The sequence below is a fragment of the Thalassophryne amazonica genome, chromosome 5, assembly GCF_902500255.1.
Source record: "Thalassophryne amazonica chromosome 5, fThaAma1.1, whole genome shotgun sequence".
NCBI lineage: Eukaryota > Metazoa > Chordata > Actinopteri > Batrachoidiformes > Batrachoididae > Thalassophryne > Thalassophryne amazonica.
The window spans coordinates 174,906-202,556 of NC_047107.1; the positions used below are offsets into that span (position 1 = coordinate 174,906).

General features: G+C 44.6%; 1 protein-coding gene across 1 annotated transcript in view; it reads left to right on the forward strand.

Annotated features, from left to right (window-relative positions):
- LOC117509704 (nuclear receptor corepressor 2-like) overlaps positions 1 to 27,651 on the forward strand; it is a 217,439-nt gene that overhangs the window by 162,968 nt on the left and 26,820 nt on the right. The window contains exons 16-25 of the mRNA XM_034169424.1: positions 2,485 to 2,588; positions 2,664 to 2,799; positions 2,982 to 3,131; positions 9,046 to 9,138; positions 16,433 to 16,632; positions 16,711 to 17,056; positions 23,704 to 23,919; positions 24,189 to 24,437; positions 27,134 to 27,286; positions 27,377 to 27,577. Coding sequence (XP_034025315.1) covers positions 2,485 to 2,588; positions 2,664 to 2,799; positions 2,982 to 3,131; positions 9,046 to 9,138; positions 16,433 to 16,632; positions 16,711 to 17,056; positions 23,704 to 23,919; positions 24,189 to 24,437; positions 27,134 to 27,286; positions 27,377 to 27,577 — 1,848 coding nt within the window. The remainder of the gene's footprint in view (positions 1 to 2,484; positions 2,589 to 2,663; positions 2,800 to 2,981; positions 3,132 to 9,045; positions 9,139 to 16,432; positions 16,633 to 16,710; positions 17,057 to 23,703; positions 23,920 to 24,188; positions 24,438 to 27,133; positions 27,287 to 27,376; positions 27,578 to 27,651) is intronic.

Below are 27,651 nucleotides of genomic sequence, written 5' to 3' on the forward strand. Positions count from 1 at the left end.
ACAGTGGCTCAGGAAGGAGCTTCGTAGGTCCAGTCGTTCGATGCGATGCGAATAATCTCAGTCAGACCCTCGTCTTCGACAATGTTAACAGGCCTGTATGAAGTGGCAACCCATTTGGCTATGGCTGCTCTGTTTGTTTTTAGCTGTGGCATCCATGTGCCTGCGCCGAAACTCATCCATTTTCATCTGGTTTTCACGTGGAGGCGGAGGCTTTGCATCGGCATCTGCGGTGTGCTTAGCTAGCAAGTGGTATTTCAAACTAGATGTGCTACGATGGTAACTCAGCTCACACCGACAATACGCGCAAATAACTTTGGTCTTATCAAACGACCCATCCTCCAGTCTTTTAAAGCTAAACTTTCCATTTAAGATGTTGCCTGCAACGTTCGTTGTTCTCTTGCTTGACAGCTAGACAACAGTGCACGCTTCATAGATGCGCTTATTGTGTAGCTTCCTGTTTACACTGGATCCTGCCGTGTGTTAATCTCACGATAAAAAAATTTACGCCGTTAAAATTGTTCCGCGTTAACTCGTTAATGCGTTATTTTTGACAGCATTAATATATGTGTGTGTGTGTGTGTGTGTGTGTGTGTGTGTGTGTGTGTGTGTGTGTGTGTGTGTGTGTGTGTGTGTATGAAGTCTGTTAGAAAAGTATCCGCCCTTTTTATTTTTTTCAAAAACCATATGGATTTGAATCACGTGTGATTGCATCAGCCAAGCTTGAACCTTCGTGCGCATGCGTGAGTTTTTTCACGCCTGTCGGTTGCGTCCTGTGAGCAGGCTTTGTGTGAGCAGTGATCCACCCCTCTCGTCGAATTTTTATTGCGAATAAAATGTCTGAACGATTTGGAGCTTTGCTGCATCAAATTTTTCCAGAAACTGTGAGAGACCTCCAGGTGGACACCATTCGGAAAATTCATATGGCTTTCAGGGACGATTTTATGGGGATTACACAGATTAAGGAGTGTTACAGCTGGTTTAAAGACCGCCCACAGCGGCTGAGAACGCGGCGCGCGCCGATCGACAGGCTGAAACCCCGCTGAAACAACCAGATCATTTCCAAAGTGAAGGCTTTGTTGATCCGGGACGTCGTCTCACTTCCACAGAAATGGCAGAAGATGTGGACATCAGCACTTTTTTGGCACTTTTGGAGAGCTGGGCTGTGAAAACTTGGGGGGGGGGGGGGGGGGTGAGTGTTGTACTCTTTAATCATGATCGTTACTGAGTTTTTAAAATGCTTATCGCAAAGTGTTGTTTCTTTAACGACATCGTGTAAGTTTTATAAGTCCGCGGACACTGATCTGTGTGTTACAGATACATATCAGTTTCCTCGGATCTGCGGAGTTTCACAGAGAATAAATGCCACTCAAAGCCTGGCTGTTGTGACAGTTGTCGTAAAGCAGAACTGGTTGGTTGCTGCGGTGACGCTGTGTAGCTCCTGTGCGAAGCTTAGCTAAACTTAGCATGTGGACATCGCAAACTTTTAGAACTTTCAAGTTTTTCAAAGAAGAATTTTGTAGCATGTCTGTGTCACGGAGCGACATCAGACAGAGAGAAGATGGTTTGAAAAAATCTGTTAAGGACAAGAATCTGTGGAATTGTTACTGACTTCATGAACACACCTGAAAGATAAACGGGAAAAACAAACTGGTAAGAATTTTTTTCTCTCTCTGGAAAATAAACATTGTGCTGTTCAAACAGAATTTCAGAAAAGATTGTGTGCCTTTTTTCTTTCATTAATCTAGACTTTCTTTCATTGAAAAAAAGACATTGTGGCTTTGAATGAATTTAGGCTACATGAATTTACACAACAATGTCAATTAGTTTTTATTAATGTAGACTTTTTTCATGGGAAAAAGACACCGTGGCTTTGAGTGGATTTACAGGAATTTACACAAGAATGTGTGACATTTTACTATAAGGTATGTTATTGATATTTTACCCTGATTTTTAAAATATTCTACAACCTTTAGCTGTGGTTTTTGACATGGTTTGACATGGTTTTCAGTCTTCATGAATTTCATGTAGTTTAATTGTTCTGAGTTAATCCATCATTTGGTTTACAGTTAAATGGAAAATCATTCCAGGTCCTACTTCCACGTCATATTCTGTTATTTCAACGTGATCATTGACAGGTCAAATGAAAGGTTGAATACAGGATCATTTAAATATGCACTGATTTTGAGATTTGTTCTTCCAGGAGATGCTGAAAATGTATCAGTAGTTGAAAATTTAATTTGGTCTCTGGGGCCCCACAAGGCCTCAGACCCCAGCTCCTGGGGGGGCTGCGCCCCCAGACCCCCTGAGAATTTTCCTCTTATTTCACAATTTTCATTTTCACAGGCCTATATGTGTATGTGTGTGTATATATATATATATATATATATATATATATATATATATATATATATATACTCCACTTTGACTGTCTCTGTTTTTATTTTGTGATGGAGCAGAGAATCGTGACTCTTGTTTAACTTTCAGCCTCGGTTCCAGCTGTTCAGGGGGGCAGTATCACTAAAGGCATCCCAGGTACCAGAATGCATCCGGACTCCTCGGTGTCCTACCGAGGGGGCTCCATCACTCAGGTGAGCTCACGTCAGCAGCGCACCATTTCAGTTCTTCTTCTGTGCTGTTTGTCACCTCTTTTCTTCTGACTGAAGGGCACCCCGGCTGATGTGCTGTACAAGGGAACCATAACCCGTCTGATCACGGAGGACAGCGCCGGCCGCGCTGAGAGGGAGCGGGAAGGCCACGTGCTGTACGAGGGCATCAGCGGGCACATTCTCACGTACGACCGTGAGTATCCTCAGATTTTTGTGGACGTCTGCTGCTGACAAAGCTGCCCTACCCTGCAAGGATTTCCTACCTGGAAGGATTTCCTGCCTGGAAGTCACTGATGCCAAACATTAGAAACAGGAGCTTTGCTTGAGATGCAGTAACTTGGTCTTCAACCACGCCGCGCTTGTTGCCCTTTACAGGCCCGTTGTCTCACACCCCTAAAGATGAGGGCCGGGGTCCTGGACAGCCCAGTGAGATTCTGGGATTGAAGCGTCCTTATGATGTCATGGAAGGAGGCATCTCTCGAGGGCTGCCTATGAGGGACTCGCTGTCTGCTGCCAACTGTGAAGGTGAGAACTACGCCTCCTAATCTGACCTTAAGCCCCGGTCCCACGGCACAAACGAAGGACACCGAAACCAAAACAAAACAGGAAATCTGGACTTATTGTTTAACCATCATCCAACTTTGTTTCTGTAGCTGTCACTTCGTCACAATTTTCAAACTGTTGAAAAATGTGAAGGAATCCTGAAGACAACCTCAATTCATCCGTATTCCGTTTTGATTTCTGTCTTGACGGTTCCTCATTGTTAGCGTAGTTCTCCTTCCGTAAGTGTTCCGTTTGATTGCCAACCAACTTCGTCCAACCTCCCAAGCCCGATGTCTTGCACGAACATCAACGGTATCTGAACAGACAGTCTTGTATAAATTACCTCATAGTGATACTTGAGTGAAAGTACAAGTATCTTACCATAAATTACTTAAGTTAAAGTCTCCTTTAAAAATATTACTTGAGTATAAGTCTTAAAGTATCTGACATTTATTGGACTTAAGAATCAAAAGTAAATTTCTCATATAAAATGTACTTTAAGTAAAAGTATAAGTAAAAACAAAAATGAGTGGAGAGTGAAACAGCGCCATGAAAAGAAACTGCGTGTGGTGCCTGCAGGAACCAGTAGGGGGCCTCGACCCCTATAAAAGTCGGGATCCACTTCTGGAGGAGCAGTCGGTGTTGGTGACGGGACGAGTGGGCAACAGGTGGAAGTATGTAGCTGTAAATAAAGCTGCCGTTCTTTTTATGATGGCGCAGTCTTGTTCCTGAAAGACCCACACACGTGTCTGTTAAACACAACAGCCAGGCTCTTGTCAAACAGAACATTCATTTATAGCTACACAGTTGTGCCAAATTTAAAAAATGCAAGCATCACCACCACCATCCACTGCAAAGTAGGGCTGGGTATCAATTCCAATTCTTAAGATTCAGAATTGATTATTTTAATTCGATCCAGTATTGATTTGGGTTTTTTGAAAAACCATTTTAAAACCATTTTTTAAGCTATTCCTGTTGTCTGGTTATGCAACATATTAATACTACTTCACAAAATTTGTCTCTCAAAATGCAGGCAGTAGTGTTTCAGAGTTAGAAATTTAAACATTTTCAGGGCAAAAATGTTCCCGGTCTCCCCTACAAAACTTGAGCCTGCGGCGCGCTGTGCTGCAAGCTGCAGGAGCAGCAGGGGAAAGTTAAGTTCTCCTGCTGCGGGAGAACTGAGGAGAATGTTTCTCCTGCAGCAGGAGAACGCGCCAATGGGAAAAGTTCTCCGACACACCAGAGAACCTTTGTCCGCGGCCCCACGGAAATGCCTCGTTATGAGGAACAAAAAGTAGCCAGTCTGTGTATGTGTGTGTGCATCAGTGTGTGTGCATTTGGAGTAGGGCTGAAACAATTACTCGAATAATTTGATGACTAAAAATGATCGAGGCAAATTCTGTGCCTCGAAGCTTCGTTTAACGTTGTACGTATGCCAGGCCTGTGTGTGGCGCTGTAACGTCCCCACAGAGTGAAATAAAGCCTTTTAAGAAAAAGAGGGTCTATACTGATCATCTGAAACAGACTGACTGCACATTTAAAGTGAAGCAGTGTGTTTGTCTCTTTAAAAAAACACACGGTCTGCCCACAGTCGAAGCTGGCTGCTGTCTGTTTTGTTTTATTTAATTTTCACTTTTTTGGACACACAACACTTCACAAACACAGTAACTTAAAAAAGAAACAGTGACTGTGAGGCTGCATGTTCAACCACCAGCTGAAATGCATCTGCTGAATCGCAGAGAAAGAGGGATAAAAAAAAATCACGTGGGGACCCAGTCCACCAGCCTTTAAAAATAATAATATAATTTAAAAAAACTCAAAATGGTTACATTTTACAAGTCAGGGGGAAAAAAACAACATCCCATCTCCATTTCAGCAAAATGTCAAGACTTTGGTGCATCGACATTGTGCCATTGCTTAGGGAGAGAGCCCTGGACTATTGATTTTGTTTAAAAACGCAGAAGTACTTTTTATCCGATTACTCGATTAATCAGCAGAATAATCGATAGAATACTTGATTACTAAAATAATCGATAGCTGCAGCCCTGGTTTGGAGTCCAAAGCACAGATTGCTTTCACCCCCACAGTCTCCCTCTTCTTCAGCAGAGGCACAGCCAGTTATCTTTTCTATTATTTGTCTTTTAAACTTGTTTTATGTCAAACACGACACTTGATGCAGCAGCGGTGGAAGGCGCTGCACTCTGGCTAAAGAGGACTGAATCTCTGCCCGCTGTGCAGCTGCACTTTGGATGACTTTCACCACAGGCATTCTCCATTCAAACTTCTTCTTCTTTTATATTGACGTAATGAGTAACCAGTGGTGGGCACAGCTAACCAAAAAGTTAGCATTGATAACTGAAATCTTTTATGATGATAAACCGATAAACTGCTAAAACTTTTTATCTTTATTACATATAACCCATAACTTTTAGTATTGATTCAGACACGGCCACATCAGATTACACTGTCAGCTTCTGATAAACCAGTTTCACTTTAAGCACCTCAGGGGCTGCTGAGTAAATTCAAGGATCACAAAAAAAAACCCCACGAAACATGAATGAATAAAAAGTAAAACCCCAAACACTGTCATCATCTTTCAAAAGTAGTAAAACACAGTATTAGAAGTCAGTTTATCTCGGGGGCAGCATGTGGCTTAGTGGTTAGCACTCTTGCCTCACAGTCATGGGTTCAGTTCCCACCTTTGGTCTTTCTGTGTGGAGTGTGCATGTTCTCCTCGTGTTTGTGTGGGTTTCTTCCAGGTGCTCTGGTTTCCTCCCACATCCAAACACATGCAGGTTGGGTGGATTGTCTGTCGGCTTGAATGTGTCTGTCTGTCTGTGTCTCTGAGGCAGACTGGCGTCCTGTCCTGGGTGAACCCGTCTCGCGCTCTATGACTGCTGGGATAGGCTCCAGCCCCCCGCGACCCTTAATTGGACTAAGCAGTTGAAGATGAGTGTGTGAGTGTGAGTTCATCTCGGTATTAGATGCACCGTCATTTACAAACTAAAAAGCTGGCACTTTTCTCAAACGCTTTCAACCCTGCAGCTTAAACAACCAAAATACGTCCATTAATGCATCGGCTGGTTGAATAAAATGCACGGAGTAAATATAAATTCTTACCCGTTAGTTTCAGTGGGATTCATCTGAAAAAATAATCGTTCCGAGATGATCTAAAACTGTCTAAACAGTGAAGAAACCTCCCAGTTTGTACACAGCTGTGAGATCTCCTCTCTCCCACAGAGTCTTGGCAATGCCGTGAGCCGCAAAGAAAATTAAAATAATGTTAAAATGAGTCTGTTTTGTGTTTGTGTCGAGCGGACTTCTTCTTATTTCTGATCCAATGGTGGACAGCACCAGTTTAAGGAGCATTTACCGCCACCTACTGGGCTGTTGAGTGATCACTGAGATTTTACAAAACCTTAACTCCTGGCAGCCGTAGTCATTTGTTTATATGCGATGAAGTAATCCAATGTCCTTTAGATATTTAAATAATTTTTTTGCACGATGTGTGATGGGTTTTGCATCAGATTTCCAAGGGGCGGAAACACTGAACTACACTACCCACAATGCTCCCTGCGTTGACCGGCCAATCATGTTTTGCGCTTAATAATGACATCAGCAAGCGACAGTCTAAGTTGGTTCCACTCCTCCTGCAAAGGCAAAGAAGTCGGTATCGGGTTATTTGGTCACGTGAGTTTTAGTCAGGATTCTGACATTTTGCTGATTGGCTGAGACACGCCGCTCTCTGATTGGCTGCAGCCTTTGTTTACAAAGTAGCACTGGTACCACAGTCTCTGGAGGAGTGGAACCAACTTACATTTTTGGCGGTTACACCACAGCCAATCACAGAGCGTGGTGTGATACCCAATAGCAGCCGACGTATCAGATGGACCAATCACAACCATGTTTTCAGAAACACACTACCAGTCTCTTTGTATAAGAGACTGTGGTACCAGTGCTAACAGCCAGTCTGCTCAGTGGCTTCAAACACACAAGAAACGAACTAAATCGTTTGATTTTAGTGTTTACAAACGTTTTTGACTGTTAAACTTTGCTCACTTTACCAGCAAAAAAAAAAAAATGTTATCAGACTGAAAGTTATCGCAAATAAATTTATCGGAAGATAATTGGTCCGATGATGGTTTAAAAACTTATCTGAAAAGCTAATCTGCTAGCCAAAACATTAGCTTCGATAAATATCCGCTGTTGGATTAGCTGAACTGTGCCCACCACTGTGAGTAACAAAGATGTTCAAGGGAAATGTATTGGAGTAAAAATATACATTTTAATGAGGAAATGTATTGGAGTAAAAGTGCACGTTGCCAGAAATGTAAATAACGAAGTACAGATACGACAAAATTCTAATTAAGTACAGTAACAAAGTATTTCTACTTAATGTATCAAAGTACGAGGTCTGTTAGAAAACTATCCGACCTTTTTATTTTTTTAAAAAACTATATGGATTTGAATCACGTGCGCTTGCATCAGCCAAGCTTGAACCTTCGTGCACATGCGTGAGTTTTTTCACGCCTGTCGGTTGCGTCATTCGCCTGTGGGCAGGCTTTGAGTGAGCACTGGCCCAGCCCCCTTGTCGGATTTTCATTGTCAGGGAAATGGCTGAGCGATTTGGAAGATTCAGACGGCTTTCGGTGGCTTTTCAGTCGAGTGAGTATCCGAGAAATTGTGTAACAGTTGGGCATGTCACAACTTGTCCTGTGAGACTTCCAACATGGACGTGCTTTTTGTTGTGCGCCATTGCGGCTCCGTCCCGACGCGCGAATTCCTCCGCACGTCTTTCATTACAAAATCTCCTGTAACAGTGGAATGTGCCGCAAAAGTGCTGATGTCCAACTCTTCTGCAATTTCTCTGGTAGTCAGACGACGTCCCGGATCAACACAGCCTTCACTTTGGAAATGGTCTGGTCTTTTCAGCCTGTCGATGGTCGCTCGGAGCGCGGTGCACCCTCCGCCATTGTGCACCGTCTTTAAACCGGTTGTAACGCTCCTTAATCTGTGTGACGCCCAGAGTATCCTCACCGAAAGCCGTCTGAATCTTCTGAATGGTTTCCACCTGACTGTCTCTCACAGTTTCTGAAAAAAAATTTGATTCAGCGCTGCTCCAATCGCTCAGCCATTTCCCTGACAATGAAAATCCGACAAGAGGGCTGGACCAGTGCTCACTCAAAGCCTGCCCACAGGCGGATGACGCAACCCACAAGCGGATGACGCAACCCACAGGCGTGAAAAAACTCACGCATGCGCACGAAGGTTCAAGCTTGGCTGATGCAAGCGCACATGATTCAAATCCATATAGTTTTTTTAAAAATAAAAAGGTCCGATAGTTTTCTAACAGACCTTGTATTTCTACTTCGTTACATTACAACACTGTGAATGGATCAATAACTAATGATCAGATGAGCTGAACGTGACTTGTCCATGTGTGGGACGAAAGGCAACATTTTCATACAGAAACAATAACGGCAACAACGTTTGAATATTTCATCTACTTTGATCAACAATATACGCACATTCACATGTTGTCTGTGACTCCAACATGTATGTGCACGCACATGTTCAAACCTGTTGTCAAGACAACGCAGCTGTATGTGGCTGTGGAGAGCACAGACTCACTGCAGAAATGAAATGATCACAGCATCAAGGTCGCCGTGCGCTTCGTTTTTCTGTTGTTTCGGTCTTTTATGCACTCTGCACTCACAGGCAGGTGATGGGAGAAGTGTCGGTGCATTCATCCACTTTTCCTTGACAATTTGTGACTTTTGCTCCTTCGTTCAGCCAACACTGTGTGCCGTGTGACTGGGCCTTGACCTAAAGACACCTTTAACAGGTGTCCACCATCTGACATCCTGTGGTTTGGTTTCCTGTGAACCCGCTGCAGGTCTCATCAGTCGAGCCATGCCCCATGACAGAGACAGTCCACATCACACACCGTACAAGGACGCTCACCACATCCGCGGTTCCATCTCGCAAGGTAGCACACATCTGACAAAGAAGAGCCAGCGAATGACATCATCTGTTATGGTGTTGTGGGGACGTTTGTCTGGTTATTGTCCGCACCACGGGCACGCCAAATCCAAGTTGTAAAAAGTCACAGATGAGGGCCAAATTATCACCCCCCCACCCCCCACGAATGTTTTCTACAAAAAAAGTGTTTTGTTTGACAGACAGACAGAGTCATTTTCATCACTCATCTTCAACCACTTTTCCAGGTTTGGGTCACGGGGGTAACAGCTCCAGCAGGGGACCCCAGGCTTCCCTTTCCCATGCCACATTGACCACCTCTGACTGAGGGATCCTGAGGCGTTCCCAGCCCAGTGTGGAGATACAATCTCTCCACCTAGTCCTGGGTCTTCCCTGGGGTCTCCTCCCAGATGGACGTGTCTGGAACACCTCCCTAGGGAGGCGCCCAGGAAGCATCCTTACCAGATGCCTGAACAACCTCAGCTGGCTCATTTCAACATGAAGGAGCAGCGGCTCTACTCTGAGCTCCCCACAGATGACCGAACTTCTCACTCTATCTCTAAGGGAAATGTTAAATTTGGGGGGGACTGATAATTTTGTCATCATCTGCACGTTTAAAGTTAAATTTTTGATTGGATTATGAATACAGATGGCCACAAGCTCCTTCTGTGTTTACGTACCTGGTGTGAGTCCCAGCTGACTGTCTCTTGGAGTCCCTGGACCAGGCTGAGTGGGGACCTGGGGTTTCATGGTTTGATCCCCTCTGAGTCAGTGTGGGCAGAGCAGCTGGAGGGTGAGGTTTGCACTTGGCTGTCATGTAGAGTCCTCCACCCTAATTGTACCGAGGGTTCTTCCAGCTTGGGTCCTGTTAGGGCACTGGCCCACTCTCTCTGGAGGGTTTGGTGTTGTGTTTGACCTGAACTGGGGCTGTTTGTGGACTAAGTAGCAATGATGCCCCTCCTCCTGTCATTACTGCTCTCATCATGAGCACCTCTTTTATTTAGCATTATTTCCACGCTACCGCTAGCTGTTTGTTTCACTTGGGAGAGAAGCTACATACTACCGCTAGCTGGTTGTTTTACTGGGGAGAGAAGCTACACGGTACTGCTAGCTGGTTCTTTCACTGGGGAGAGAAGCTACACGGTACCGCTAGCTGGTTCTTTCACTGGGGAGAGAAGCTACATACTACCGCTAGCTGGTTGTTTTACTGGGGAGAGAAGCTACATATTACTGCTAGCTGGTTGTTTCACTGGGGAGAGAAGCTAAATGGTAATGCTAGCTGGTTCTTTCACTGGGGAAAGAAGCTACACTCTACTGCTAGCTGGTTGTTTTACTGGGGAGAGAAGCTACATATTACCGCTAGCTGGTTGTTTTACTGGGGAGAGAAGCGACATATTACCGCTAGCTGGTTGTTTTACTGGGGAGAGAAGCTACATATTACTGCTAGCTGGTTGTTTTACTGGGGAGAGAAGCTACATATTACCGCTAGCTGGTTGTTTTACTGGGGAGAGAAGCTACATATTACTGCTAGCTGGTTGTTTTACTGGGGAGAGAAGCTACATATTACCGCTAGCTGGTTGTTTTACTGGGGAGAGAAGCTACATATTACTGCTAGCTGGTTGTTTTACTGGGGAGAGAAGCTAAATGGTAATGCTAGCTGGTTCTTTCACTGGGGAAAGAAGCTACACTCTACTGCTAGCTGGTTGTTTTACTGGGGAGAGAAGCTACATATTACCGCTAGCTGGTTGTTTTACTGGGGAGAGAAGCGACATATTACCGCTAGCTGGTTGTTTTACTGGGGAGAGAAGCTACATATTACTGCTAGCTGGTTGTTTTACTGGGGAGAGAAGCTACATATTACCGCTAGCTGGTTGTTTTACTGGGGAGAGAAGCTACATATTACTGCTAGCTGGTTGTTTTACTGGGGAGAGAAGCTACATATTACCGCTAGCTGGTTGTTTTACTGGGGAGAGAAGCTACATATTACTGCTAGCTGGTTGTTTTACTGGGGAGAGAAGCTAAATGGTAATGCTAGCTGGTTCTTTCACTGGGGAAAGAAGCTACACTCTACTGCTAGCTGGTTGTTTTACTGGGGAGAGAAGCTACATATTACCGCTAGCTGGTTGTTTTACTGGGGAGAGAAGCGACATATTACCGCTAGCTGGTTGTTTTACTGGGGAGAGAAGCTACATATTACTGCTAGCTGGTTGTTTTACTGGGGAGAGAAGCTACATATTACCGCTAGCTGGTTGTTTTACTGGGGAGAGAAGCGACATATTACCGCTAGCTGGTTGTTTTACTGGGGAGAGAAGCTACATATTACTGCTAGCTGGTTGTTTTACTGGGGAGAGAAGCTACATATTACCGCTAGCTGGTTGTTTTACTGGGGAGAGAAGCTACATATTGCCGCTAGCTGGTTGTTTTACTGGGGAGAGAAGCGACATATTACCGCTAGCTGGTTGTTTTACTGGGGAGAGAAGCTACATATTACTGCTAGCTGGTTGTTTTACTGGGGAGAGAAGCTACATATTACCGCTAGCTGGTTGTTTTACTGGGGAGAGAAGCTACACGCTACCGCTAGCAGGTTGTTTCACTGGGGAGAGAAGCTAAATGCTAATGCTAGCTGGTTTTTTCACTGGGGAGAGAATCTACACTCTACTGCTAGCTGGTTGTTTCACTGGGGAGAGAAACTACATACTACCGCTAGCTGGTTCTTTCACTGGGGAGAGAAGCTGCATGCTGTTATTTCTACCTGGTTCTTTTTTTTTTTCCGGTGCTTCCAGGTGGTTGCAGCTGGGTCACTTCGCAGCTCTGTATTTGCGCACTTTTTTCCAACTTTTTAACTTTATTTATTTTATTTTATTGTTACACTTACTGTAAGACTAGGGCTACGCTGACACAGTATTTTTCTACAAATTCGTGGATATTTTTTTACCTGTTTTTGCCACGATGTGTGTCGGGACACCCCCCGTGTGCCGCGCGCCTATTGTCTACACGAAGGAACAACTGATCGCCCTGAGAGAAGCCGCTCAGCTTTTCCCGTGGGACAAAGAAGTAAACAACATCCCTGCGGACATATTACGCAGTTTTCATCGTGGATGTCGGGCTGGACGCAGGATCCAAGAGAAGAAACATTGGCCTCGTCCTGCACTTCCCTCTGTGATCACCGGTAACGTAAGATCCATTGCCGGAAAGTGTGACGAGCTGACTGTGCTCACACGGTACCAGCGGGAATACAGAGACAGTGCACTGATGATCTTCACGGAGACCTGGCTCACCCCGACCATCCCAGACTCAGGCTGTAGCCATCGACAACTTTCATCTGCTATGCTTGGACAGGACAGAGGAGAGTGGGAAGCGGAGAGGAGGAGGACTTTCAGTTTATGTGAGTGAAAAATGGTCCAAAGCAGAACACTGTACTGTTAAGATGCAGATGTGCAACAAACACATCAAACTTCTTGCTGTTAGCATGAGACCATATCATCTGCCTCGGGAGTTTTCACAAGTTATGGTGATAGCTGTGTATGGAGCCCCATCTGCTGACCCTGAAATCGCTTGTTAGCATCTGCTAAATTGCATCAGTGATCTGCAGTCAAGACACCCACAGGCCCTGTTCCTCACCACGGGGGACTTCAACCACTCCAACCCTGCCTGTGACCTGTCCCACCAGAGACAATAAAACACTGGACTTATTTTTTTGCCAGTGTGAAGGAGGCATACACCTCTTCCCCCCTTCCCCCAATGGGCAGATGAGACCACAGTCTCATCCATTTGGCACCAGTATATGTCCCCCTTGTGTGAAGGCAGCCTGCTGAGTCTCGGATTGTACAGAAGTGGTCTGCAGAGAGTGAGGCGGCACTTAGAGACTGTTTCAGCACAACTGTGTGGTCCAAACTCTGTGACCGTCACAAGGAGGACATAAACGCCATGACAGAATGCGTCACGAACTACATCAACTTTTGCTTTGAAAACACTGTACCTACCCGGACAGTGCGGTGTTTCTCGAACAACAAACCATGTATTAACCCTGTCATAAAGACTCTGCTGAAGGTGAAGATGAGAGCCTTTGAGTCAGGGAACCGAGAGGCCCTGAAGAATATACAGAGAGACCTGAGGAGGGAAATTCGCAAGGCTCAGACCGCCTACAAGAGGAAGTTGGAGGAGCAGCTCCAACACCAGAACATCCGGGGGGGTGTGGAGCACCTTGAAGACCATCTCTGGGTTCAAACCCCCTCCCAAACAGGCGGAAGGTGACGATCAATGGGCAAACGACCTCAACAAGTACTTCCTGAGGTTGAAATCCTGCTCTGTCCTGGGCTGTCCTCTGGACTCTGTGCAGGAGGTGGGGGACAGGAGGGTCCTGGCTAAGCTTACATCTATGCTGGACCACGAGTGTCACCACCTGCTGGACGTTCTGTCTGCTCTGGAGAGCAGTTTCAGTGACAGACTCATCCACCCTCGCTGTGTGAGGGAGAGATTCCGTAGATCGTTTCTCCCGGCTGCTGTCAGACTGTACAATGAACAATGCTAGTACTGTGGTAACCATAGCAACCAGGACAATAATCATGTCACTACCTGCTGTATTTATTAGTGCAATAATTTAACTTATGGTGCAAACTCAAGTCACTTTACATATATTATACTACATATGACATATTACATATACTCAACAAAAATATAAACGCAACACTTTTGGTTTTGCTCCCATTTTGTATGAGATGAACTCAAAGATCTAAAACTTTTTCCACATACACAATATCACCATTTCCCTCAAATATTGTTCACAAACCAGTCTAAATCTGTGATAGTGAGCACTTCTCCTTTGCTGAGATAATCCATCCCACCTCACAGGTGTGCCATATCAAGATGCTGATTAGACACCATGATTAGTGCACAGGTGTGCCTTAGACTGCCCACAATAAAAGGACACCTGTGAGGTGGGATGGATTATCTCAGCAAAGGAGAAGTGCTCACTATCACAGATTTAGACTGGTTTGTGAACAATATTTGAGTGAAATGGTGATATTGTGTATGTGGAAAAAGTTTTAGATCTTTGAGTTCATCTCATACAAAATGGGAGCAAAACCAAAAGTGTTGCGTTTATATTTTTGGTGAGTGTATATATATTACTTATATTTGACCTGCCCATATTGTAAATATCAGAATAACTTGTCGTACATTTCACGCTGAAGTCATTTTACCTGATCACTCTCATACCCCGACGGTGTATATCATCCCGGCAGTGCAGCATTGAACTGACCAATGGTAGCCTCAGCGTTACCCGGCACTCAGTGCTTTTTTTGGTTCTTGTTTTTAAGAGATACTTGTCTGTTTTATTTCATGCCCTTCTGTCTATTCCTACTGTTCTATGCTGCGATGTGACACTGAAATTTCCCCATTGAGGGATGAATAAAGGCTTTTCTTATCTTATTTTATGTAAAATTCTGCCCCTTACCAAAAACCAAACCATTGTATTCCTCATTTTGATTTTATTCAAGGTCATGTTAGAAACCAGGCCTGGGACCCCCACAGACAGTGTCCATCTTGTGAAAGGCCCCTGTGTTAACATAGGTGTGGCTTAGTCTCACATTTCTAATGTTATTGGCTCTCACCAACAGGGGGAGCTCTCCCTGTAGCTGAAACTTGGACAGATGATGAGAGTAAAACTTAACATACTTCTCAGAACTTCCAAACCAATAACACAAATACTTAATAGCTAACATAAAACAAAGAATTAGCCCAGATATTATCTAACAATGCTAATGCTAGCTGGTTGTTTCACTGGGGAGAGACGCTACACTCTAATGTTAGCTGGTTGTTTCACTGGGGAGAGACGCTACATGCTACCACTAGCTGGTTGTTTTATTGGAGAGAGAAGCTACATGCTACCGCTAGCAGGTTCTTTCACTGGGAAGAGAAGCTACATGTTACCGCTAGCTGGTTGTACACTCTTCTATTTGGATGTAACCAAGCAAAGTGGAACACAGCAGTGCTCTAAGTATTTGTTCTCCTATTTGAAATCTTTTTGTGCACGAGCAGAAGTAGTGCTAACACTGCTAAAAAGCTGTGTTATTTGAGGTCGGAAGTCCATTGCCAACAGTAACTGTTGGTCTGTCAGTTGCTCACATAGTTACTTACTCTTTTTAAGAAAATTTACATTCATGATGCAAAATAAAATTTTAAAAATATTATTAAAATATTAAATACAGCTCCTCTTCAGTCTGCTTCAGTAACTTAGTAATTTCAGATCAGAACCCTTGGGCCTCACACCGGGCAACTCCAGCGGAGACGCCGGTGCTCTGGAATCCTTCCTGTGGGGTCAGGGTGGATCTGTTTTTGAACATAACTGCAGTTTCAGAAAATCACCATATATTTTTATATTTGAACCTTTATTTAACCAGGTTAGTCCGATTGAGTTTGAGACCTCTTTTGCAAGGGAGACCTGGACAATCATAAACTTTTCCAGTCCACCTAACCTAGGAGGTAGGAATCGAACCCATGACCTTGCTGTGAGGCAGCAGTGCTAACCACTAAGCCATTGTGCTGCCAATTATCTGATGTCATACATTTCATCACAGAAAAGATCAATTCCTGTGACTGTAAGCCACACCTGCTCCTAATCCATCATCATTCCAACATCCTCTAAGTGTCCAGCAGGTGGCAGAAATGTCTATGGGACATGACATAAGCAGAACAAAGTTGCTATGTCCATTAATTTGGTGTGTCAGTGTTGACCAGTTTTTGACCATGTGTTGACCAGTTGTTGACCATGTGTTGACCAGTTGTTGACCAGGTGTGGACCAGGTGTTGACCATGTGTGGGCCAGGTGTGGGCCAGGTGTGGACCAGTTGTTGACCAGTTGTTGACCAATTGTGGACCAGGTGTTGACCAGGTGTGGACCATGTGTGGACCATGTGTGGACCAGGTGTGGACCATGTGTTGACCAGGTGTGGACCATGTGTGGACCAGTTTTTGAACAGGTGTGGACCAGGTGTTTTTTATGAACCTTTAAAAGATGCTATGCTAACCGGCTGAAACCTCACTTCTTCTTTCTGCACTGTGATTTCTCTAACTATACGTGACAGCTCCAAGCTCCCCCTGTGGCAAACGAGACATACGTACGTGCAGCCCACCTGTGCATGTCGTCCACGGTGGCGGCGACGTGCACCAGCTTCTGTTTTGTTTTGTTTTTTTAATTGACATACACAATTCAAAATAAACTGTGGTCATGATTTTGGGAAACACAACCAAAACCAGAAAAAGCTAATGACCAGACCTTTGCTGATGTGTTCTTCTGACTCCAGGTATCCCGCGCCATCTGGAGCCGCAGGATGGCTACCTGAGGCGGGAAGCTAAGCAGATGAAGAGAGAGGGATCCCCACGTCGTGGAGCGGTTTCCGGCAGAGACGCCATGGTTCCCACAGTGAAGGAGGCCGGACGCTCCATCCACCTCATCCCCAGGGAGGAGCTCCGGCAGGCTTCAAAGGACGCCATCATAGCACAGGTAGGACACACAGAGTCTGCCCAGGGTGCAGCGCTTGGTGCACAAGTAACAGTGGTGCGTTCTACGTCAACTCTCCAGGGATCCCAGGTGAAACAGGAAGCAGCGGCTTCAGGGAAACGCCACGACGTGCGCTCCATCATAGCCAGCTCGCCACGTTCCTACCATAACACGTCCTCCCACCTCGATGGACGCACGGAGAGGGGCCACTACGAAGAGGCGCCGAAGGGGCGTCCCAGCGCAGTGGTCAGCACATCCGCTTCCATGAGCCGCTCTTCTTCGCTTCCACTGGTGTCCGAGCAGGGAGGCAAGTCCCACCCGAGCCCGGGAGGCTACGACGACAAGGCTGCTCTGAGGACCTCCTACCCCGGCCCCGCCCACCGCGGCTCCCCCTTATCGAGGGAGGCGAGCCAGCGGCAGCACGATGGTAGGCTTTTAAAGTTCTTGATTTTATTGTTTAATGAGCTAACTAGATTGATCTCACAGATGTTTAAGTGCCGTTTACGATTCTGCCTTTAATTTTGTTCCTGGGCGGCCTGGTTACTGAGGAAAAATTCACCAAAATAAGACACAATTCAAGGAATTTGGTACTGTGTTGTAAAGTTTTTGGAAGTTTTTCCAGAGTCTGTCATTTTTTTACATTTTTATTTGTGGTCCTGCGACTTATACTTATTCCAAAAAAATCACATATTTGTTATTAATAGTTATAATGACTTAATATAATGAAGTAATAGTTATGACTATTGATACAGGACTAACAGAATAAACTCTAATAATAAATACCAAAAATCCAAATCAAAGAGCTGATAAAACAAACTTACAGTGTGTAAATGTCACCTGATTCAACACACTAAAGTCACACAAATTTACACCTACTTGTGAATAAGATGTAATTTTGTTGGGTTGTGTTGTTTGGGGAAACGTTCAGGGAATAAACCTGGATCAGCGCTGCGTGCTAAACCCGGATCAGCACTGTGTCTTATGCCGCGTTCACACCGGACGCCACCTGACACCACAAATTCATCATTTGCTGCAGGAGCTGCGTCTGGATGACGGCCGCTTTCAGCAGTACTTCCACCTCTCCAGGACCCAGTTTGAGGACCTCCTGTCCTATTTGCGGGCGCACATGTGGGGAAAAAAAAAAAAAATGGCTCCTGCTGCAGTTCATCACTCTCCCCTCAAACTGTCATAATTGTGTGAAATAAAGGACAAAGGGGACATAAGTCCTGCTCACAGGCTGGCTGCCAGAGACAGGACATGTTCACATCAAGTACAACCCCTGGCAAAAAATGATGGAATCACCGGCCTCGGAGGATGTTCATTCAGTTGTTTGATTTTGTAGAAAAAAAAGCAGATCACAGACATGACACAAAACTAAAGTCATTTCAAATGGCAACTTTCTGGCTTTAATAAACACTATAAGAAATCAAGAAAAAAAGATTGTGGCAGTCAGTAACGGTTACTTTTTTAGACCAAGCAGAGGAAAAAAATATGGACTCACTCAATTCTGAGGAAAAAATTATGAAATCATGAAAAACAAAAGAACGCTCCAACACATCACTAGTATTTTGTTGCACCACCTCTGGCTTTTCTAACAGCTTGCAGTCTCTGAGGCATGGACTTAATGAGTGACAAACAGTACTCTTCATCAATCTGGCTCCAACTTTCTCTGATTGCTGTTGCCAGATCAGCTTTGCAGGTTGGAGCCTTGTCATGGACCATTTTCTTCAACTTCCACCAAAGATTTTCAATTGGATTAAGATCCGGACTATTTGCAGGCCATGACATTGACCCTATATGTCTTTTTGCAAGGAATGTTTTCACAGTTTTTGCTCTATGGCAAGATGCATTATCATCTTGAAAAATGATTTCATCATGCCCAAACATCCTTTCAATTGATGGGATAAGAAAAGTGTCCAAAATATCAACGTAAACTTGTGCATTTATTGATGATGTAATGACAGCCATCTCCCCAGTGCCTTTACCTGACATGCAGCCCCATATCATCAATGACTGTGGAAATTTACATGTTCTCTTCAGGCAGAAACCCGGATCAGCGCTGCGTGTTAAACCCGGATCAGCGCTGCGTCGTAAATCAAGTCAAATCAATTTTTTTATATAGCGCCAAATCACAACAAACAGTTGCCCCAAGGCGCTTTATATTGTAAGGCAAAAGCCATACAATAATTACAGAAAAACCCCAACGGTCAAAACGACCCTCTATGAGAAGCACTTGGCGACAGTGGGAAGGAAAATCTCCCTTTTAACAGGAAGAAACCTCCAGCAGAACCAGGCTCAGGGAGGGGCAGTCTTCTGCTGGGACTGCTTGGGGCTGAGGGAGAGAACCAGGAAAAAGACATGCTGTGGAGGGGAGCAGAGATCGATCACTAATGATTAAATGCAGAGTGGTGCATACAGAGCAAAAAGAGAAAGAAACAGTGCATCATGGGAACCCCCCAGCAGTCTACGTCTATAGCAGCATAACTAAGGGATGGTTCAGGGTCACCTGATCCAGCCCTAACTATAAGCTTTAGCAAAAAGGAAAGTTTTAAGCCTAATCTTAAAAGTAGAGAGGGTGTCTGTCTCCCTGATCTGAATTGGTAGCTGGTTCCACAGGAGAGGAGCCTGAAAGCTGAAGGCTCTGCCTCCCATTCTACTCTTACAAACCCTAGGAACTACAAGTAAGCCTGCAGTCTGAGAGCGAAGCGCTCTATTGGGGTGATATGGTACTATGAGGTCCCTAAGATAAGATGGGACCTGATTATTCAAAACCTTATAAGTAAGAAGAAGAATTTTAAATTCTATTCTAGAATTAACAGGAAGCCAATGAAGAGAGGCCAATATGGGTGAGATATGCTCTCTCCTTCTAGTCCCCGCTAGTACTCTAGCTGCAGCATTTTGAATTAACTGAAGGCTTTTCAGGGAACTTTTAGGACAACCTGATAATAATGAATTACAATAGTCCAGCCTAGAGGAAATAAATGCATCAATTAGTTTTTCAGCATCACTCTGAGACAAGACCTTTCTAATTTTAGCGATATTGCGCAAATGCAAAAAAGCAGTCCTACACATTTGTTTAATATGCGCATTGAAGGACATATCCTGATCAAAAATGACTCCAAGATTTCTCACAGTATTACTAGAGGTCAGGGTAATGCCATCCAGAGTAAGGATCTGGTTAGACACCATGTTTCTAAGATTTGTGGGGCCAAGTACAATAACTTCAGTTTTATCTGAGTTTAAAAGCAGGAAATTAGAGGTCATCCATGTCTTTATGTCTGTAAGACAATCCTGCAGTTTAGCTAATTGGTGTGTGTCCTCTGGCTTCATGGATAGATAAAGCTGGGTATCATCTGCGTAACAATGAAAATTTAAGCAATGCTTTCTAATAATACTGCCTAAGGGAAGCATGTATAAAGTGAATAAAATTGGTCCTATCACAGAACCTTGTGGACCTCCATAATTAACCTTAGTCTGTGAAGAAGATTCCCCATTTACATGAACAAATTGTAATCTATTAGATAAATATGATTCAAACCACCGCAGCGCAGTGCCTTTAATACCTATGGCATGCTCTAATCTCCATAATAACATTTTATGGTCAACAGTATCAAAAGCAGCACTGAGGTCTAACAGAACAAGCACAGAGATGAGTCCACTGTCTGAGGCCATAAGAAGATCATTTGTAACCTTCACTAATGCTGTTTCTGTACTATGATGAATTCTAAAACCTGACTGAAACTCTTCAAATAGACCATTCCTCTGCAGATGATCAGTTAGCTGTTTTAAAACTACCCTTTCAAGACTTTTTGAGAGAAAAGGAAGGTTGGAGATTGGCCTATAATTAGCTAAGATAGCTGGGTCAAGTGATGGCTTTTTAAGTAATGGTTTAATTACTGCCACCTTAAAAGCCTGTGGTACATAGCCAACTAATAAAGATAGATTGATCATATTTAAGATCAAAGCATTAAATAATGGTAGGGCTTCCTTGAGCAGCCTGGTAGGAATGGGGTCTAATAAACATGTTGATGGTTTGGATGAAGTAACTAATGAAAATAATAGACAGAACAATCGGAGAGAAAGAGTCTAACCAAATACCGGCATCACTGAAAGCAGCCAAAGATAATGATACATCTTTGGGATGGTTATGAGTAATTTTTTCTCTAATAGTTAAAATTTTATTAGCAAAGAAAGTCATGAAGTCATTACTAGTTAAAGTTAAAGGAATACTTGGCTCAGTAGAGCTCTGACTCTTTGTCAGCCTGGCTACAGTGCTGAAAAGAAACCTGGGGTTGTTCTTATTTTCTTCAATTAGTGATGAGTAGTAAGATGTCCTAGCTTTACGGAGGGCTTTTTTATAGAGCAACAGACTCTTTTTCCAGGCTAAGTGAAGATCTTCTAAATTAGTGAGACGCCATTTCCTCTCCAACTTACGGGTTATCTGCTTTAAGCTGCGAGTTTGTGAGTTATACCACGGAGTCAGGCACTTCTGATTTAAGGCTCTCTTTTTCAGAGGAGCTACAGCATCCAACGTTGTGCTCAATGAGGATGTAAAACTATTGACGAGATAATCTATCTCACTCACAGAGTTTAGGTAGCTACTCTACACTGTCAGGGAATACTGTTAAGTCTTCAATTTCCATACCATAAGTCAGAACAAGATCTAAAGTATGGTTTAAGTGGTGGGTGGACTCATTTACATTTTGAGCAAAGCCAATTAGTCTAATAATAGATTAAATGCAGTGTTGAGGCCATCATTCTCAGCATCTGTGTGGATGTTAAAATCGCCCACTATAATTATCTTATCTGAGCTAAGCACTAAGTCAGACAAAAGGTCTGAAAATTCACAGAGAAACTCACAGTAACGACCAGGTGGACGATAGATAATAACAAATAAAACTGGTTTTTGGGACTTCCAATTTCGATGGACAAGACTAAGAGTCAAGCTTTCAAATGAATTAAAGCTCTGTCTTGGTTTTTGATTAATTAATAAGCTGGAATGGAAGATTGCTGCTAATCCTCCGCCCCGGCCCGTGCTACGAGCATTCTGGCAGTTAGTGTGACTCGGGGGTGTTGACTCATTTAAACTAACATATTCATCCTGCTGTAATCAGGTTTCTGTAAGGCAGAATAAATCAATATGTTGATCAATTATTATATCATTTACTAACAGGGACTTAGAAGAGCGAGACCTAATGTTTAATAGACCACATTTAACTGTTTTAGTCTGTGGTGCAGTTGAAGGTGCTATATTATTTTTTTCTTTTTGAATTTTTATGCTTAAATAGATTTTTGCTGGTTATTGGTGGTCTGGGAGCAGGCACCGTCTCTACGGGGATGGGGTAATGAGGGGATGGCATGGGGAGAGAAGCTGCAGAGAGGTGTGTAAGACTACAACTCTGCTTCCTGGTCCCAACCCTGGATAGTCACGGTTTGGAGGATTTAAGAAAATTGGCCAAATTTCTAGAAATGAGAGCTGCTCCATCTAAAGTGGGATGGATGCCGTCTCTCCTAACAAGACCAGGTTTTCCCCAGAAGCTTTGCCAATTATCTGTGAAGCCCACCTCATTTTTTGGACACCACTCAGACAGCCAGCAATTCAAGGAAAACATGCGGCTAAACGTCACTCCCAGTCCAATTGGGGAGGGGCCCAGAGAAAACTACAGAGTCCGACATTGTTTTTGCAAAGTTACACTCCGATTCAATGTTAATTTTAGTGACCTCCGATTGGCGTAACCGGGTGTCATTACTGCCAACGTGAATTACAATCTTACCAAATTTACGCTTAGCCTTAGCCAGCAGTTTCAAATTTCCTTCAATGTCGCCTGCTCTGGCCCCCGGAAAACAATTGACTATGGTTGCTGGTGTCGCTAACTTCACATTTCTCAAAACAGTGTCACCAATAACCAGAGTTTGTTCCTCGGCGGGTGTGTCGTCGAGTGGGGAAAAACGGTTAGAGATGTGAACGGGTTGGTGGTGTACAGGGGGCTTCTGTTTAGAACTATGCTTCCTCCTCACAGTCACCCAGTCGGCCTGCTTTCCCGGCTGCTCGGGATCTGCTGGGGGGCAGCTAACGGCGGCTAAGCTACCTTGGTCCGCACCAACTACAGGGGCCTGGCTAGCTGTAGAATTTTCCACGATGCTGAGCCGAGTCTCCAGTTCGCCCAGCCTGGCCTCCAAAGCTACGAATAAGTTACACTTATTTACCTTATTTACTTACGTACCATTACTGCTAAAGGAGTCCGAGGAATAACTAAACATTTCACACCCAGTGCAGAAAAGTGCGTGAGGGACAGGAGAAGGTGCCATGCTAAACCGGCTAAGAGCTAGTAGCTGCGCTAAGCTAGCGGATTCCTAAAAACAAACCTCCTTAAACCTGGATCAGCGCTGCGTGTTAAACCCGGATCAGCGCTGCGTCTTTAACCTAGGCCAGCGCTGTGTGTTAAACCTGGATCAGCGCTGTGTGTTAAACCTGGATTAACGCTGCGTCTTAAACCTTCTTTAACCTGGATCAGCGCTGCGTCTTTAACCTGGATCAGCACTGTGTGTTAAACCTGGATCAGCGCTATGTGATAAACCTGGATTAACTCTGCGTCTTAAACCTTCTTTAACCTAGGCCAGCGCTGTGTGTTAAACCTGGATCAGCGCTGTGTGTTAAACCTGGATTAACGCTGCGTCTTAAACCTTCTTTAACCTGGATCAGCGCTGCGTCTTTAACCTGGATCAGCGCTGCGTCTTTAACCTGGATCAGCGCTGCGTGTTAAACCTGGATCAGTGCTGCATCTTTAGCCTGGATCAGCGCTGCGTCGTAAACCTTCTTAAACCCGGATCGGCGCCCCGTGTTAAACCCGGATCGGCGCCCCGTGTTAAACCCGGATCGGCGCCCCGTGTTAAACCCGGATCGGCGCTGCGTCTTTCATGCTCTGGGTTTTTTTTTTTTTCTCCAAATTATGATGTTTACATGTTTTTTCATTAGTTTTGTCAGGTCCTGAAATATTGAGCGTTGTGATGTCATGAACATCGACACATGACACACCATCGTATTTATGATTTGTTGAATTTCTTCTGTTTCAGGTTCGACCAAGAATCCGCCTCAGGAACGTAAAGCCACGCCCACTCCCAGGGAGATGAGTTCCACAAAATCACCACTCTCTGGTGTGGCAGAGCAGCAGCCGTCTCTGGCCTCTTATGAGCGGCTGCTGCAGGGCCTGGGAGCAGACGTGTACCGTGGTCAGATCCCCCTTGCGTTCGATCCAGCGGCGCTGCCTCGCGGCATTCCCATCGATCCAGGTACAGTTCTATGAAATACTCACTCAGTGACATTCATGTCTTTTTGGTGGTTTTCTCTGCATGATCCACCAACTGCAGGAAGTCCAAGACACGCCCTCACCCCACCTGGTTGCCACAGATACAGTGTAGGTGGCTGGGGATGGGCTGGTGGTCTGCCTGCGTGGTTGCCTTCCTGAGTGCTCCCTGAGCACATATGACTAACATGTTCTCTCTCTCTCTCTCTCTCTCTCTCTCTCTCTCTCTCTCTCTCTCTCTCTCTCTCTCCGCAGCGTACTACCTGCCCCGGCACCTTGCGCCTAACCCAGCGTACCCCCACCCTTATCCCTACCTCATCCGGGGCTTTCCTGACACCGCGGCCCTGGAGAACCGGCAGACGCTGCTCAATGATTACATCACCTCTCAGCAGATGCATCAGTGGCCTGCAGCCGCTGCCATGGCCGCCCAGCGCTCAGACCTCCTCAGAGGCCTTGCTCCGCGAGACCAGCCTCTGCCGCTGCCCTACTCTGCAGCCCCGCGAGGTGAGACTAAAGCTAGGCCTGCCACTAAAGTCCTTCACATGGGGCTGGCACGTCCTCAAGTGTTTGGACACAGACGTAGTTTTTGTCATTTTGCTCTGCACAACACCACAGCGGAGTGTGTTGAAGCGAAACGGTCGCGATAACTCGCTGGTCGTCTCACTTACACGGTTGTGGGCAGTTTATTATTTTTTTGTTTGTTCCATTTTTCAGAGAATATGAGTGATAACAAAAACAGTTTGTTTTTTTTTTTTTTTTTTTTTTTCTCATGGTTAGTGGTTGGGTGAAGCCATTTATTGTCATTCAGCTGTGTTTCCTCTTTTTAAATCATGACATGATCCTGATCAAAAGTTTACATCCCCCTGTTCTTCATACCGTGTGTTGCCCCCTTTAACGTCACTGACAGCTTGGAGTCTTTTGTTGTGGTTGTGGACGAGGCTCTCTGATGGTGAAGCTGCCACTGAATATGTGTTGGACTTTATTTACATCAGTTATGTAGAAATACAAACAGTATGAGACTCTGTGGTAAATCTGTGTGAAGCAGACAGTTCTCAAAAACTGAGTGACTGTGCAAGAAGGAGAAGAGTGAGGAAAGCCACCAAGACACCCAGACAACCCAGAAGAAATTACAGGCTTCTGTGGCTGTGATTGGAGAAATTGTGCACAGATGCGCCGTCTGGTCCTGTCTGCAGACCTTCGTGAAGTGCACGTCAGTGGGTCCACCTGCTCTCGTTGCTCATTCAAAACAGTAGAGGGATCAACCACTTCATCATCAGAATCTTCACTGTCTGGTTCAGGTTCTGACTCTGCACTTCATCTCCATCCAGCTCAAAAAAAGTTGAAGCGCCTGTTCCACAGCCATAAAATGGCTCATTATTTTGACGCATAAAACAACAAAAAAAGCAACACTACTACACACTAGCCACACTACACCACATACTAAATACACTCCACGATACACTAACAACACATTAACAACACACTCCACACACACCAAATGTCACAAATCTGTTAAATCCCAAAGTTGATCACTTTGTTTTTCTCTGTCTGCACTGAAAACTCCTGCAGTTTTCTGCAGAGCGTGTCTGCTTGAAGCTTCAACCAGTGAAGCAGCACTTTGACTCACTGCTTTGTTGGTTCTCTGCTTCACTTTTTTTCAGAAGTAGCAGGTCTGTAATCTCTTCATTAACCCCTCTCAAAGTCATTTAAAGATCTGCAATCGTGAGTCACTTTTGTACAGATTAAAGTCACTGACTGGGACTCTTGTCTTGTTGTGGGCAAGAAACGAGAATCGTCCTCCGTTCCTGCTGTGTGGGACTTAATGCACAGCACCAAACACTAAAGTTGGACAGAGGTCATTTGAAATGAATGATTTCAAAGCGAATCTCTGTTTTAAATCAAATGACACCTTGTTGTAATACAGACAACAAACTACGTCCTTCGTTTTTTTTGTTTTTTTTTAATGAATTACATCCTGACGTGCAGCTCAACCTGCTGTAAGAGCTCAGAGTCTATGGAGTTACATTCATGCCATTAATCTCTGAAAGGAAATGCTTTTGACAAAAACTACAGACTTTATTTTTATTTATGTCCAGAGTTTAAGGATCCAGTGACCAATTTCATATTTATTTACTTTAAGACTCAATAAAATAATGTTGACATAGAAAACATGTAAAGTCTACTTTTAGTACACAGAAAATTCACAAGAAGGTATTGATAAGGGAATCGATAATGGCATCAATATTGATAAAATCTTATCAATACCCATCCCTGTTCCTGAGATTCTCTGAACTCTGTGCCAGACTGCCTTCAGTATTTTGTCTGTTTTAAGTTTCATTTACTTCTTTTTTCAGAAATGACAGCAGCTCATTAAACATCACTGTGTGCAGATTTGAATCCATCATAGGCAGCGTCCTTGTTTGAAATCTCACACTAATTTGCATCAAGCGTTAGCGTTTGTAACGGGCTCGGTGGCGCTGTGTGTCTGCTGCTGGCGGGGGTTAGATGGACTGGATCCAATGACAGTGCTTCAATACAAACCTGGGTCAGGACGCTTTTAGGTTAACATTTCAGAATGTAAAGGAAGTTTATTTTTGGGAGCTTTTCAGTGCCAGTGCGTTCTTTTAAAACTTAAAGCTACTGTATATCTATAAACCACTATGATCTATACATCTGGTTTCCATTGTTGACCTTCCATCTCTGGGTTTCTTCTTAAATGGTCTTTTATTGGCCGTTCTAAACTCGGACACAATCTTAAATCTTAAAGTGCTCTGCTCTGGAGTTGCACTTGTCTCTGATCTGCCGCTCGCTGAGAATGACCGGGTGCTGCGTTCATGGTGTCGGTCCAGGATAGAACCTGTCCCGGCATGTATGAATGGATCCTGATGCATGTGTGTTGGAGGTCACACACTTTGACTTGCAGCACGCTGCAGAGGTCGGTCCAGTTCCGTCTCTGTCCAGCCCTGCTGGCGTCTCTGTTCTTGGAGGCTTTTGATTGGTTTGTCCAAAGCTGTGAGCATTTTTTGCCCAAATATATTCCTTAATTCATGCTTTTTGACAAAGCATCAGACGTGCGTATTTAAGGACAAGAAGAAAGCAGATCGTTGCACTGGAGAGGACATTAGCACATTATTCCCCTTACCGCCACCACTAATGCAGTGCCACAAATACTATGTGTCTTTTCTTCTTTGTTTCTCCAGGGATCATCGATCTGTCTCAGGTGCCACATTTACCTGTCCTGGTCCCTCCCTCTGCAGGGACAGCCGGTTCCCCCATGGACCGCATCACCTACATCCCTGGAGCGAACACCACCTTCCCGGGCAGGCCTTACACCACGTCCCCCATCTCGCCTGGTACCGCACCTTCACGCTAGCTAGCCTGCTCAGCTCAAACCTGCACTGTTACATTACATGCGCACCTACACATACATGTTTTACACACAGTTGGTTCCTCGCACCTCAACAAGATTCAAGGCACATCCTCATCATCAGAGCGGGAGCGAGACCGTGAGCGGGAACGAGAGCGAGAAAGAGAACGAGAGCGGGACCGTGAGCGAGAACGAGAGAGAGAGCGGGAACGGGAAAGAGACCGAGAGAAAGGCGGTTCTCACGGAAATGTGGAGCACGCACCGATCTGGCGGCCAGGTATGTAGCAGAAAAGTAAAATATAGAAACGTCAGATGAGGAATGTATGAAGGAAGGTTCAGGAAGTGCATGAT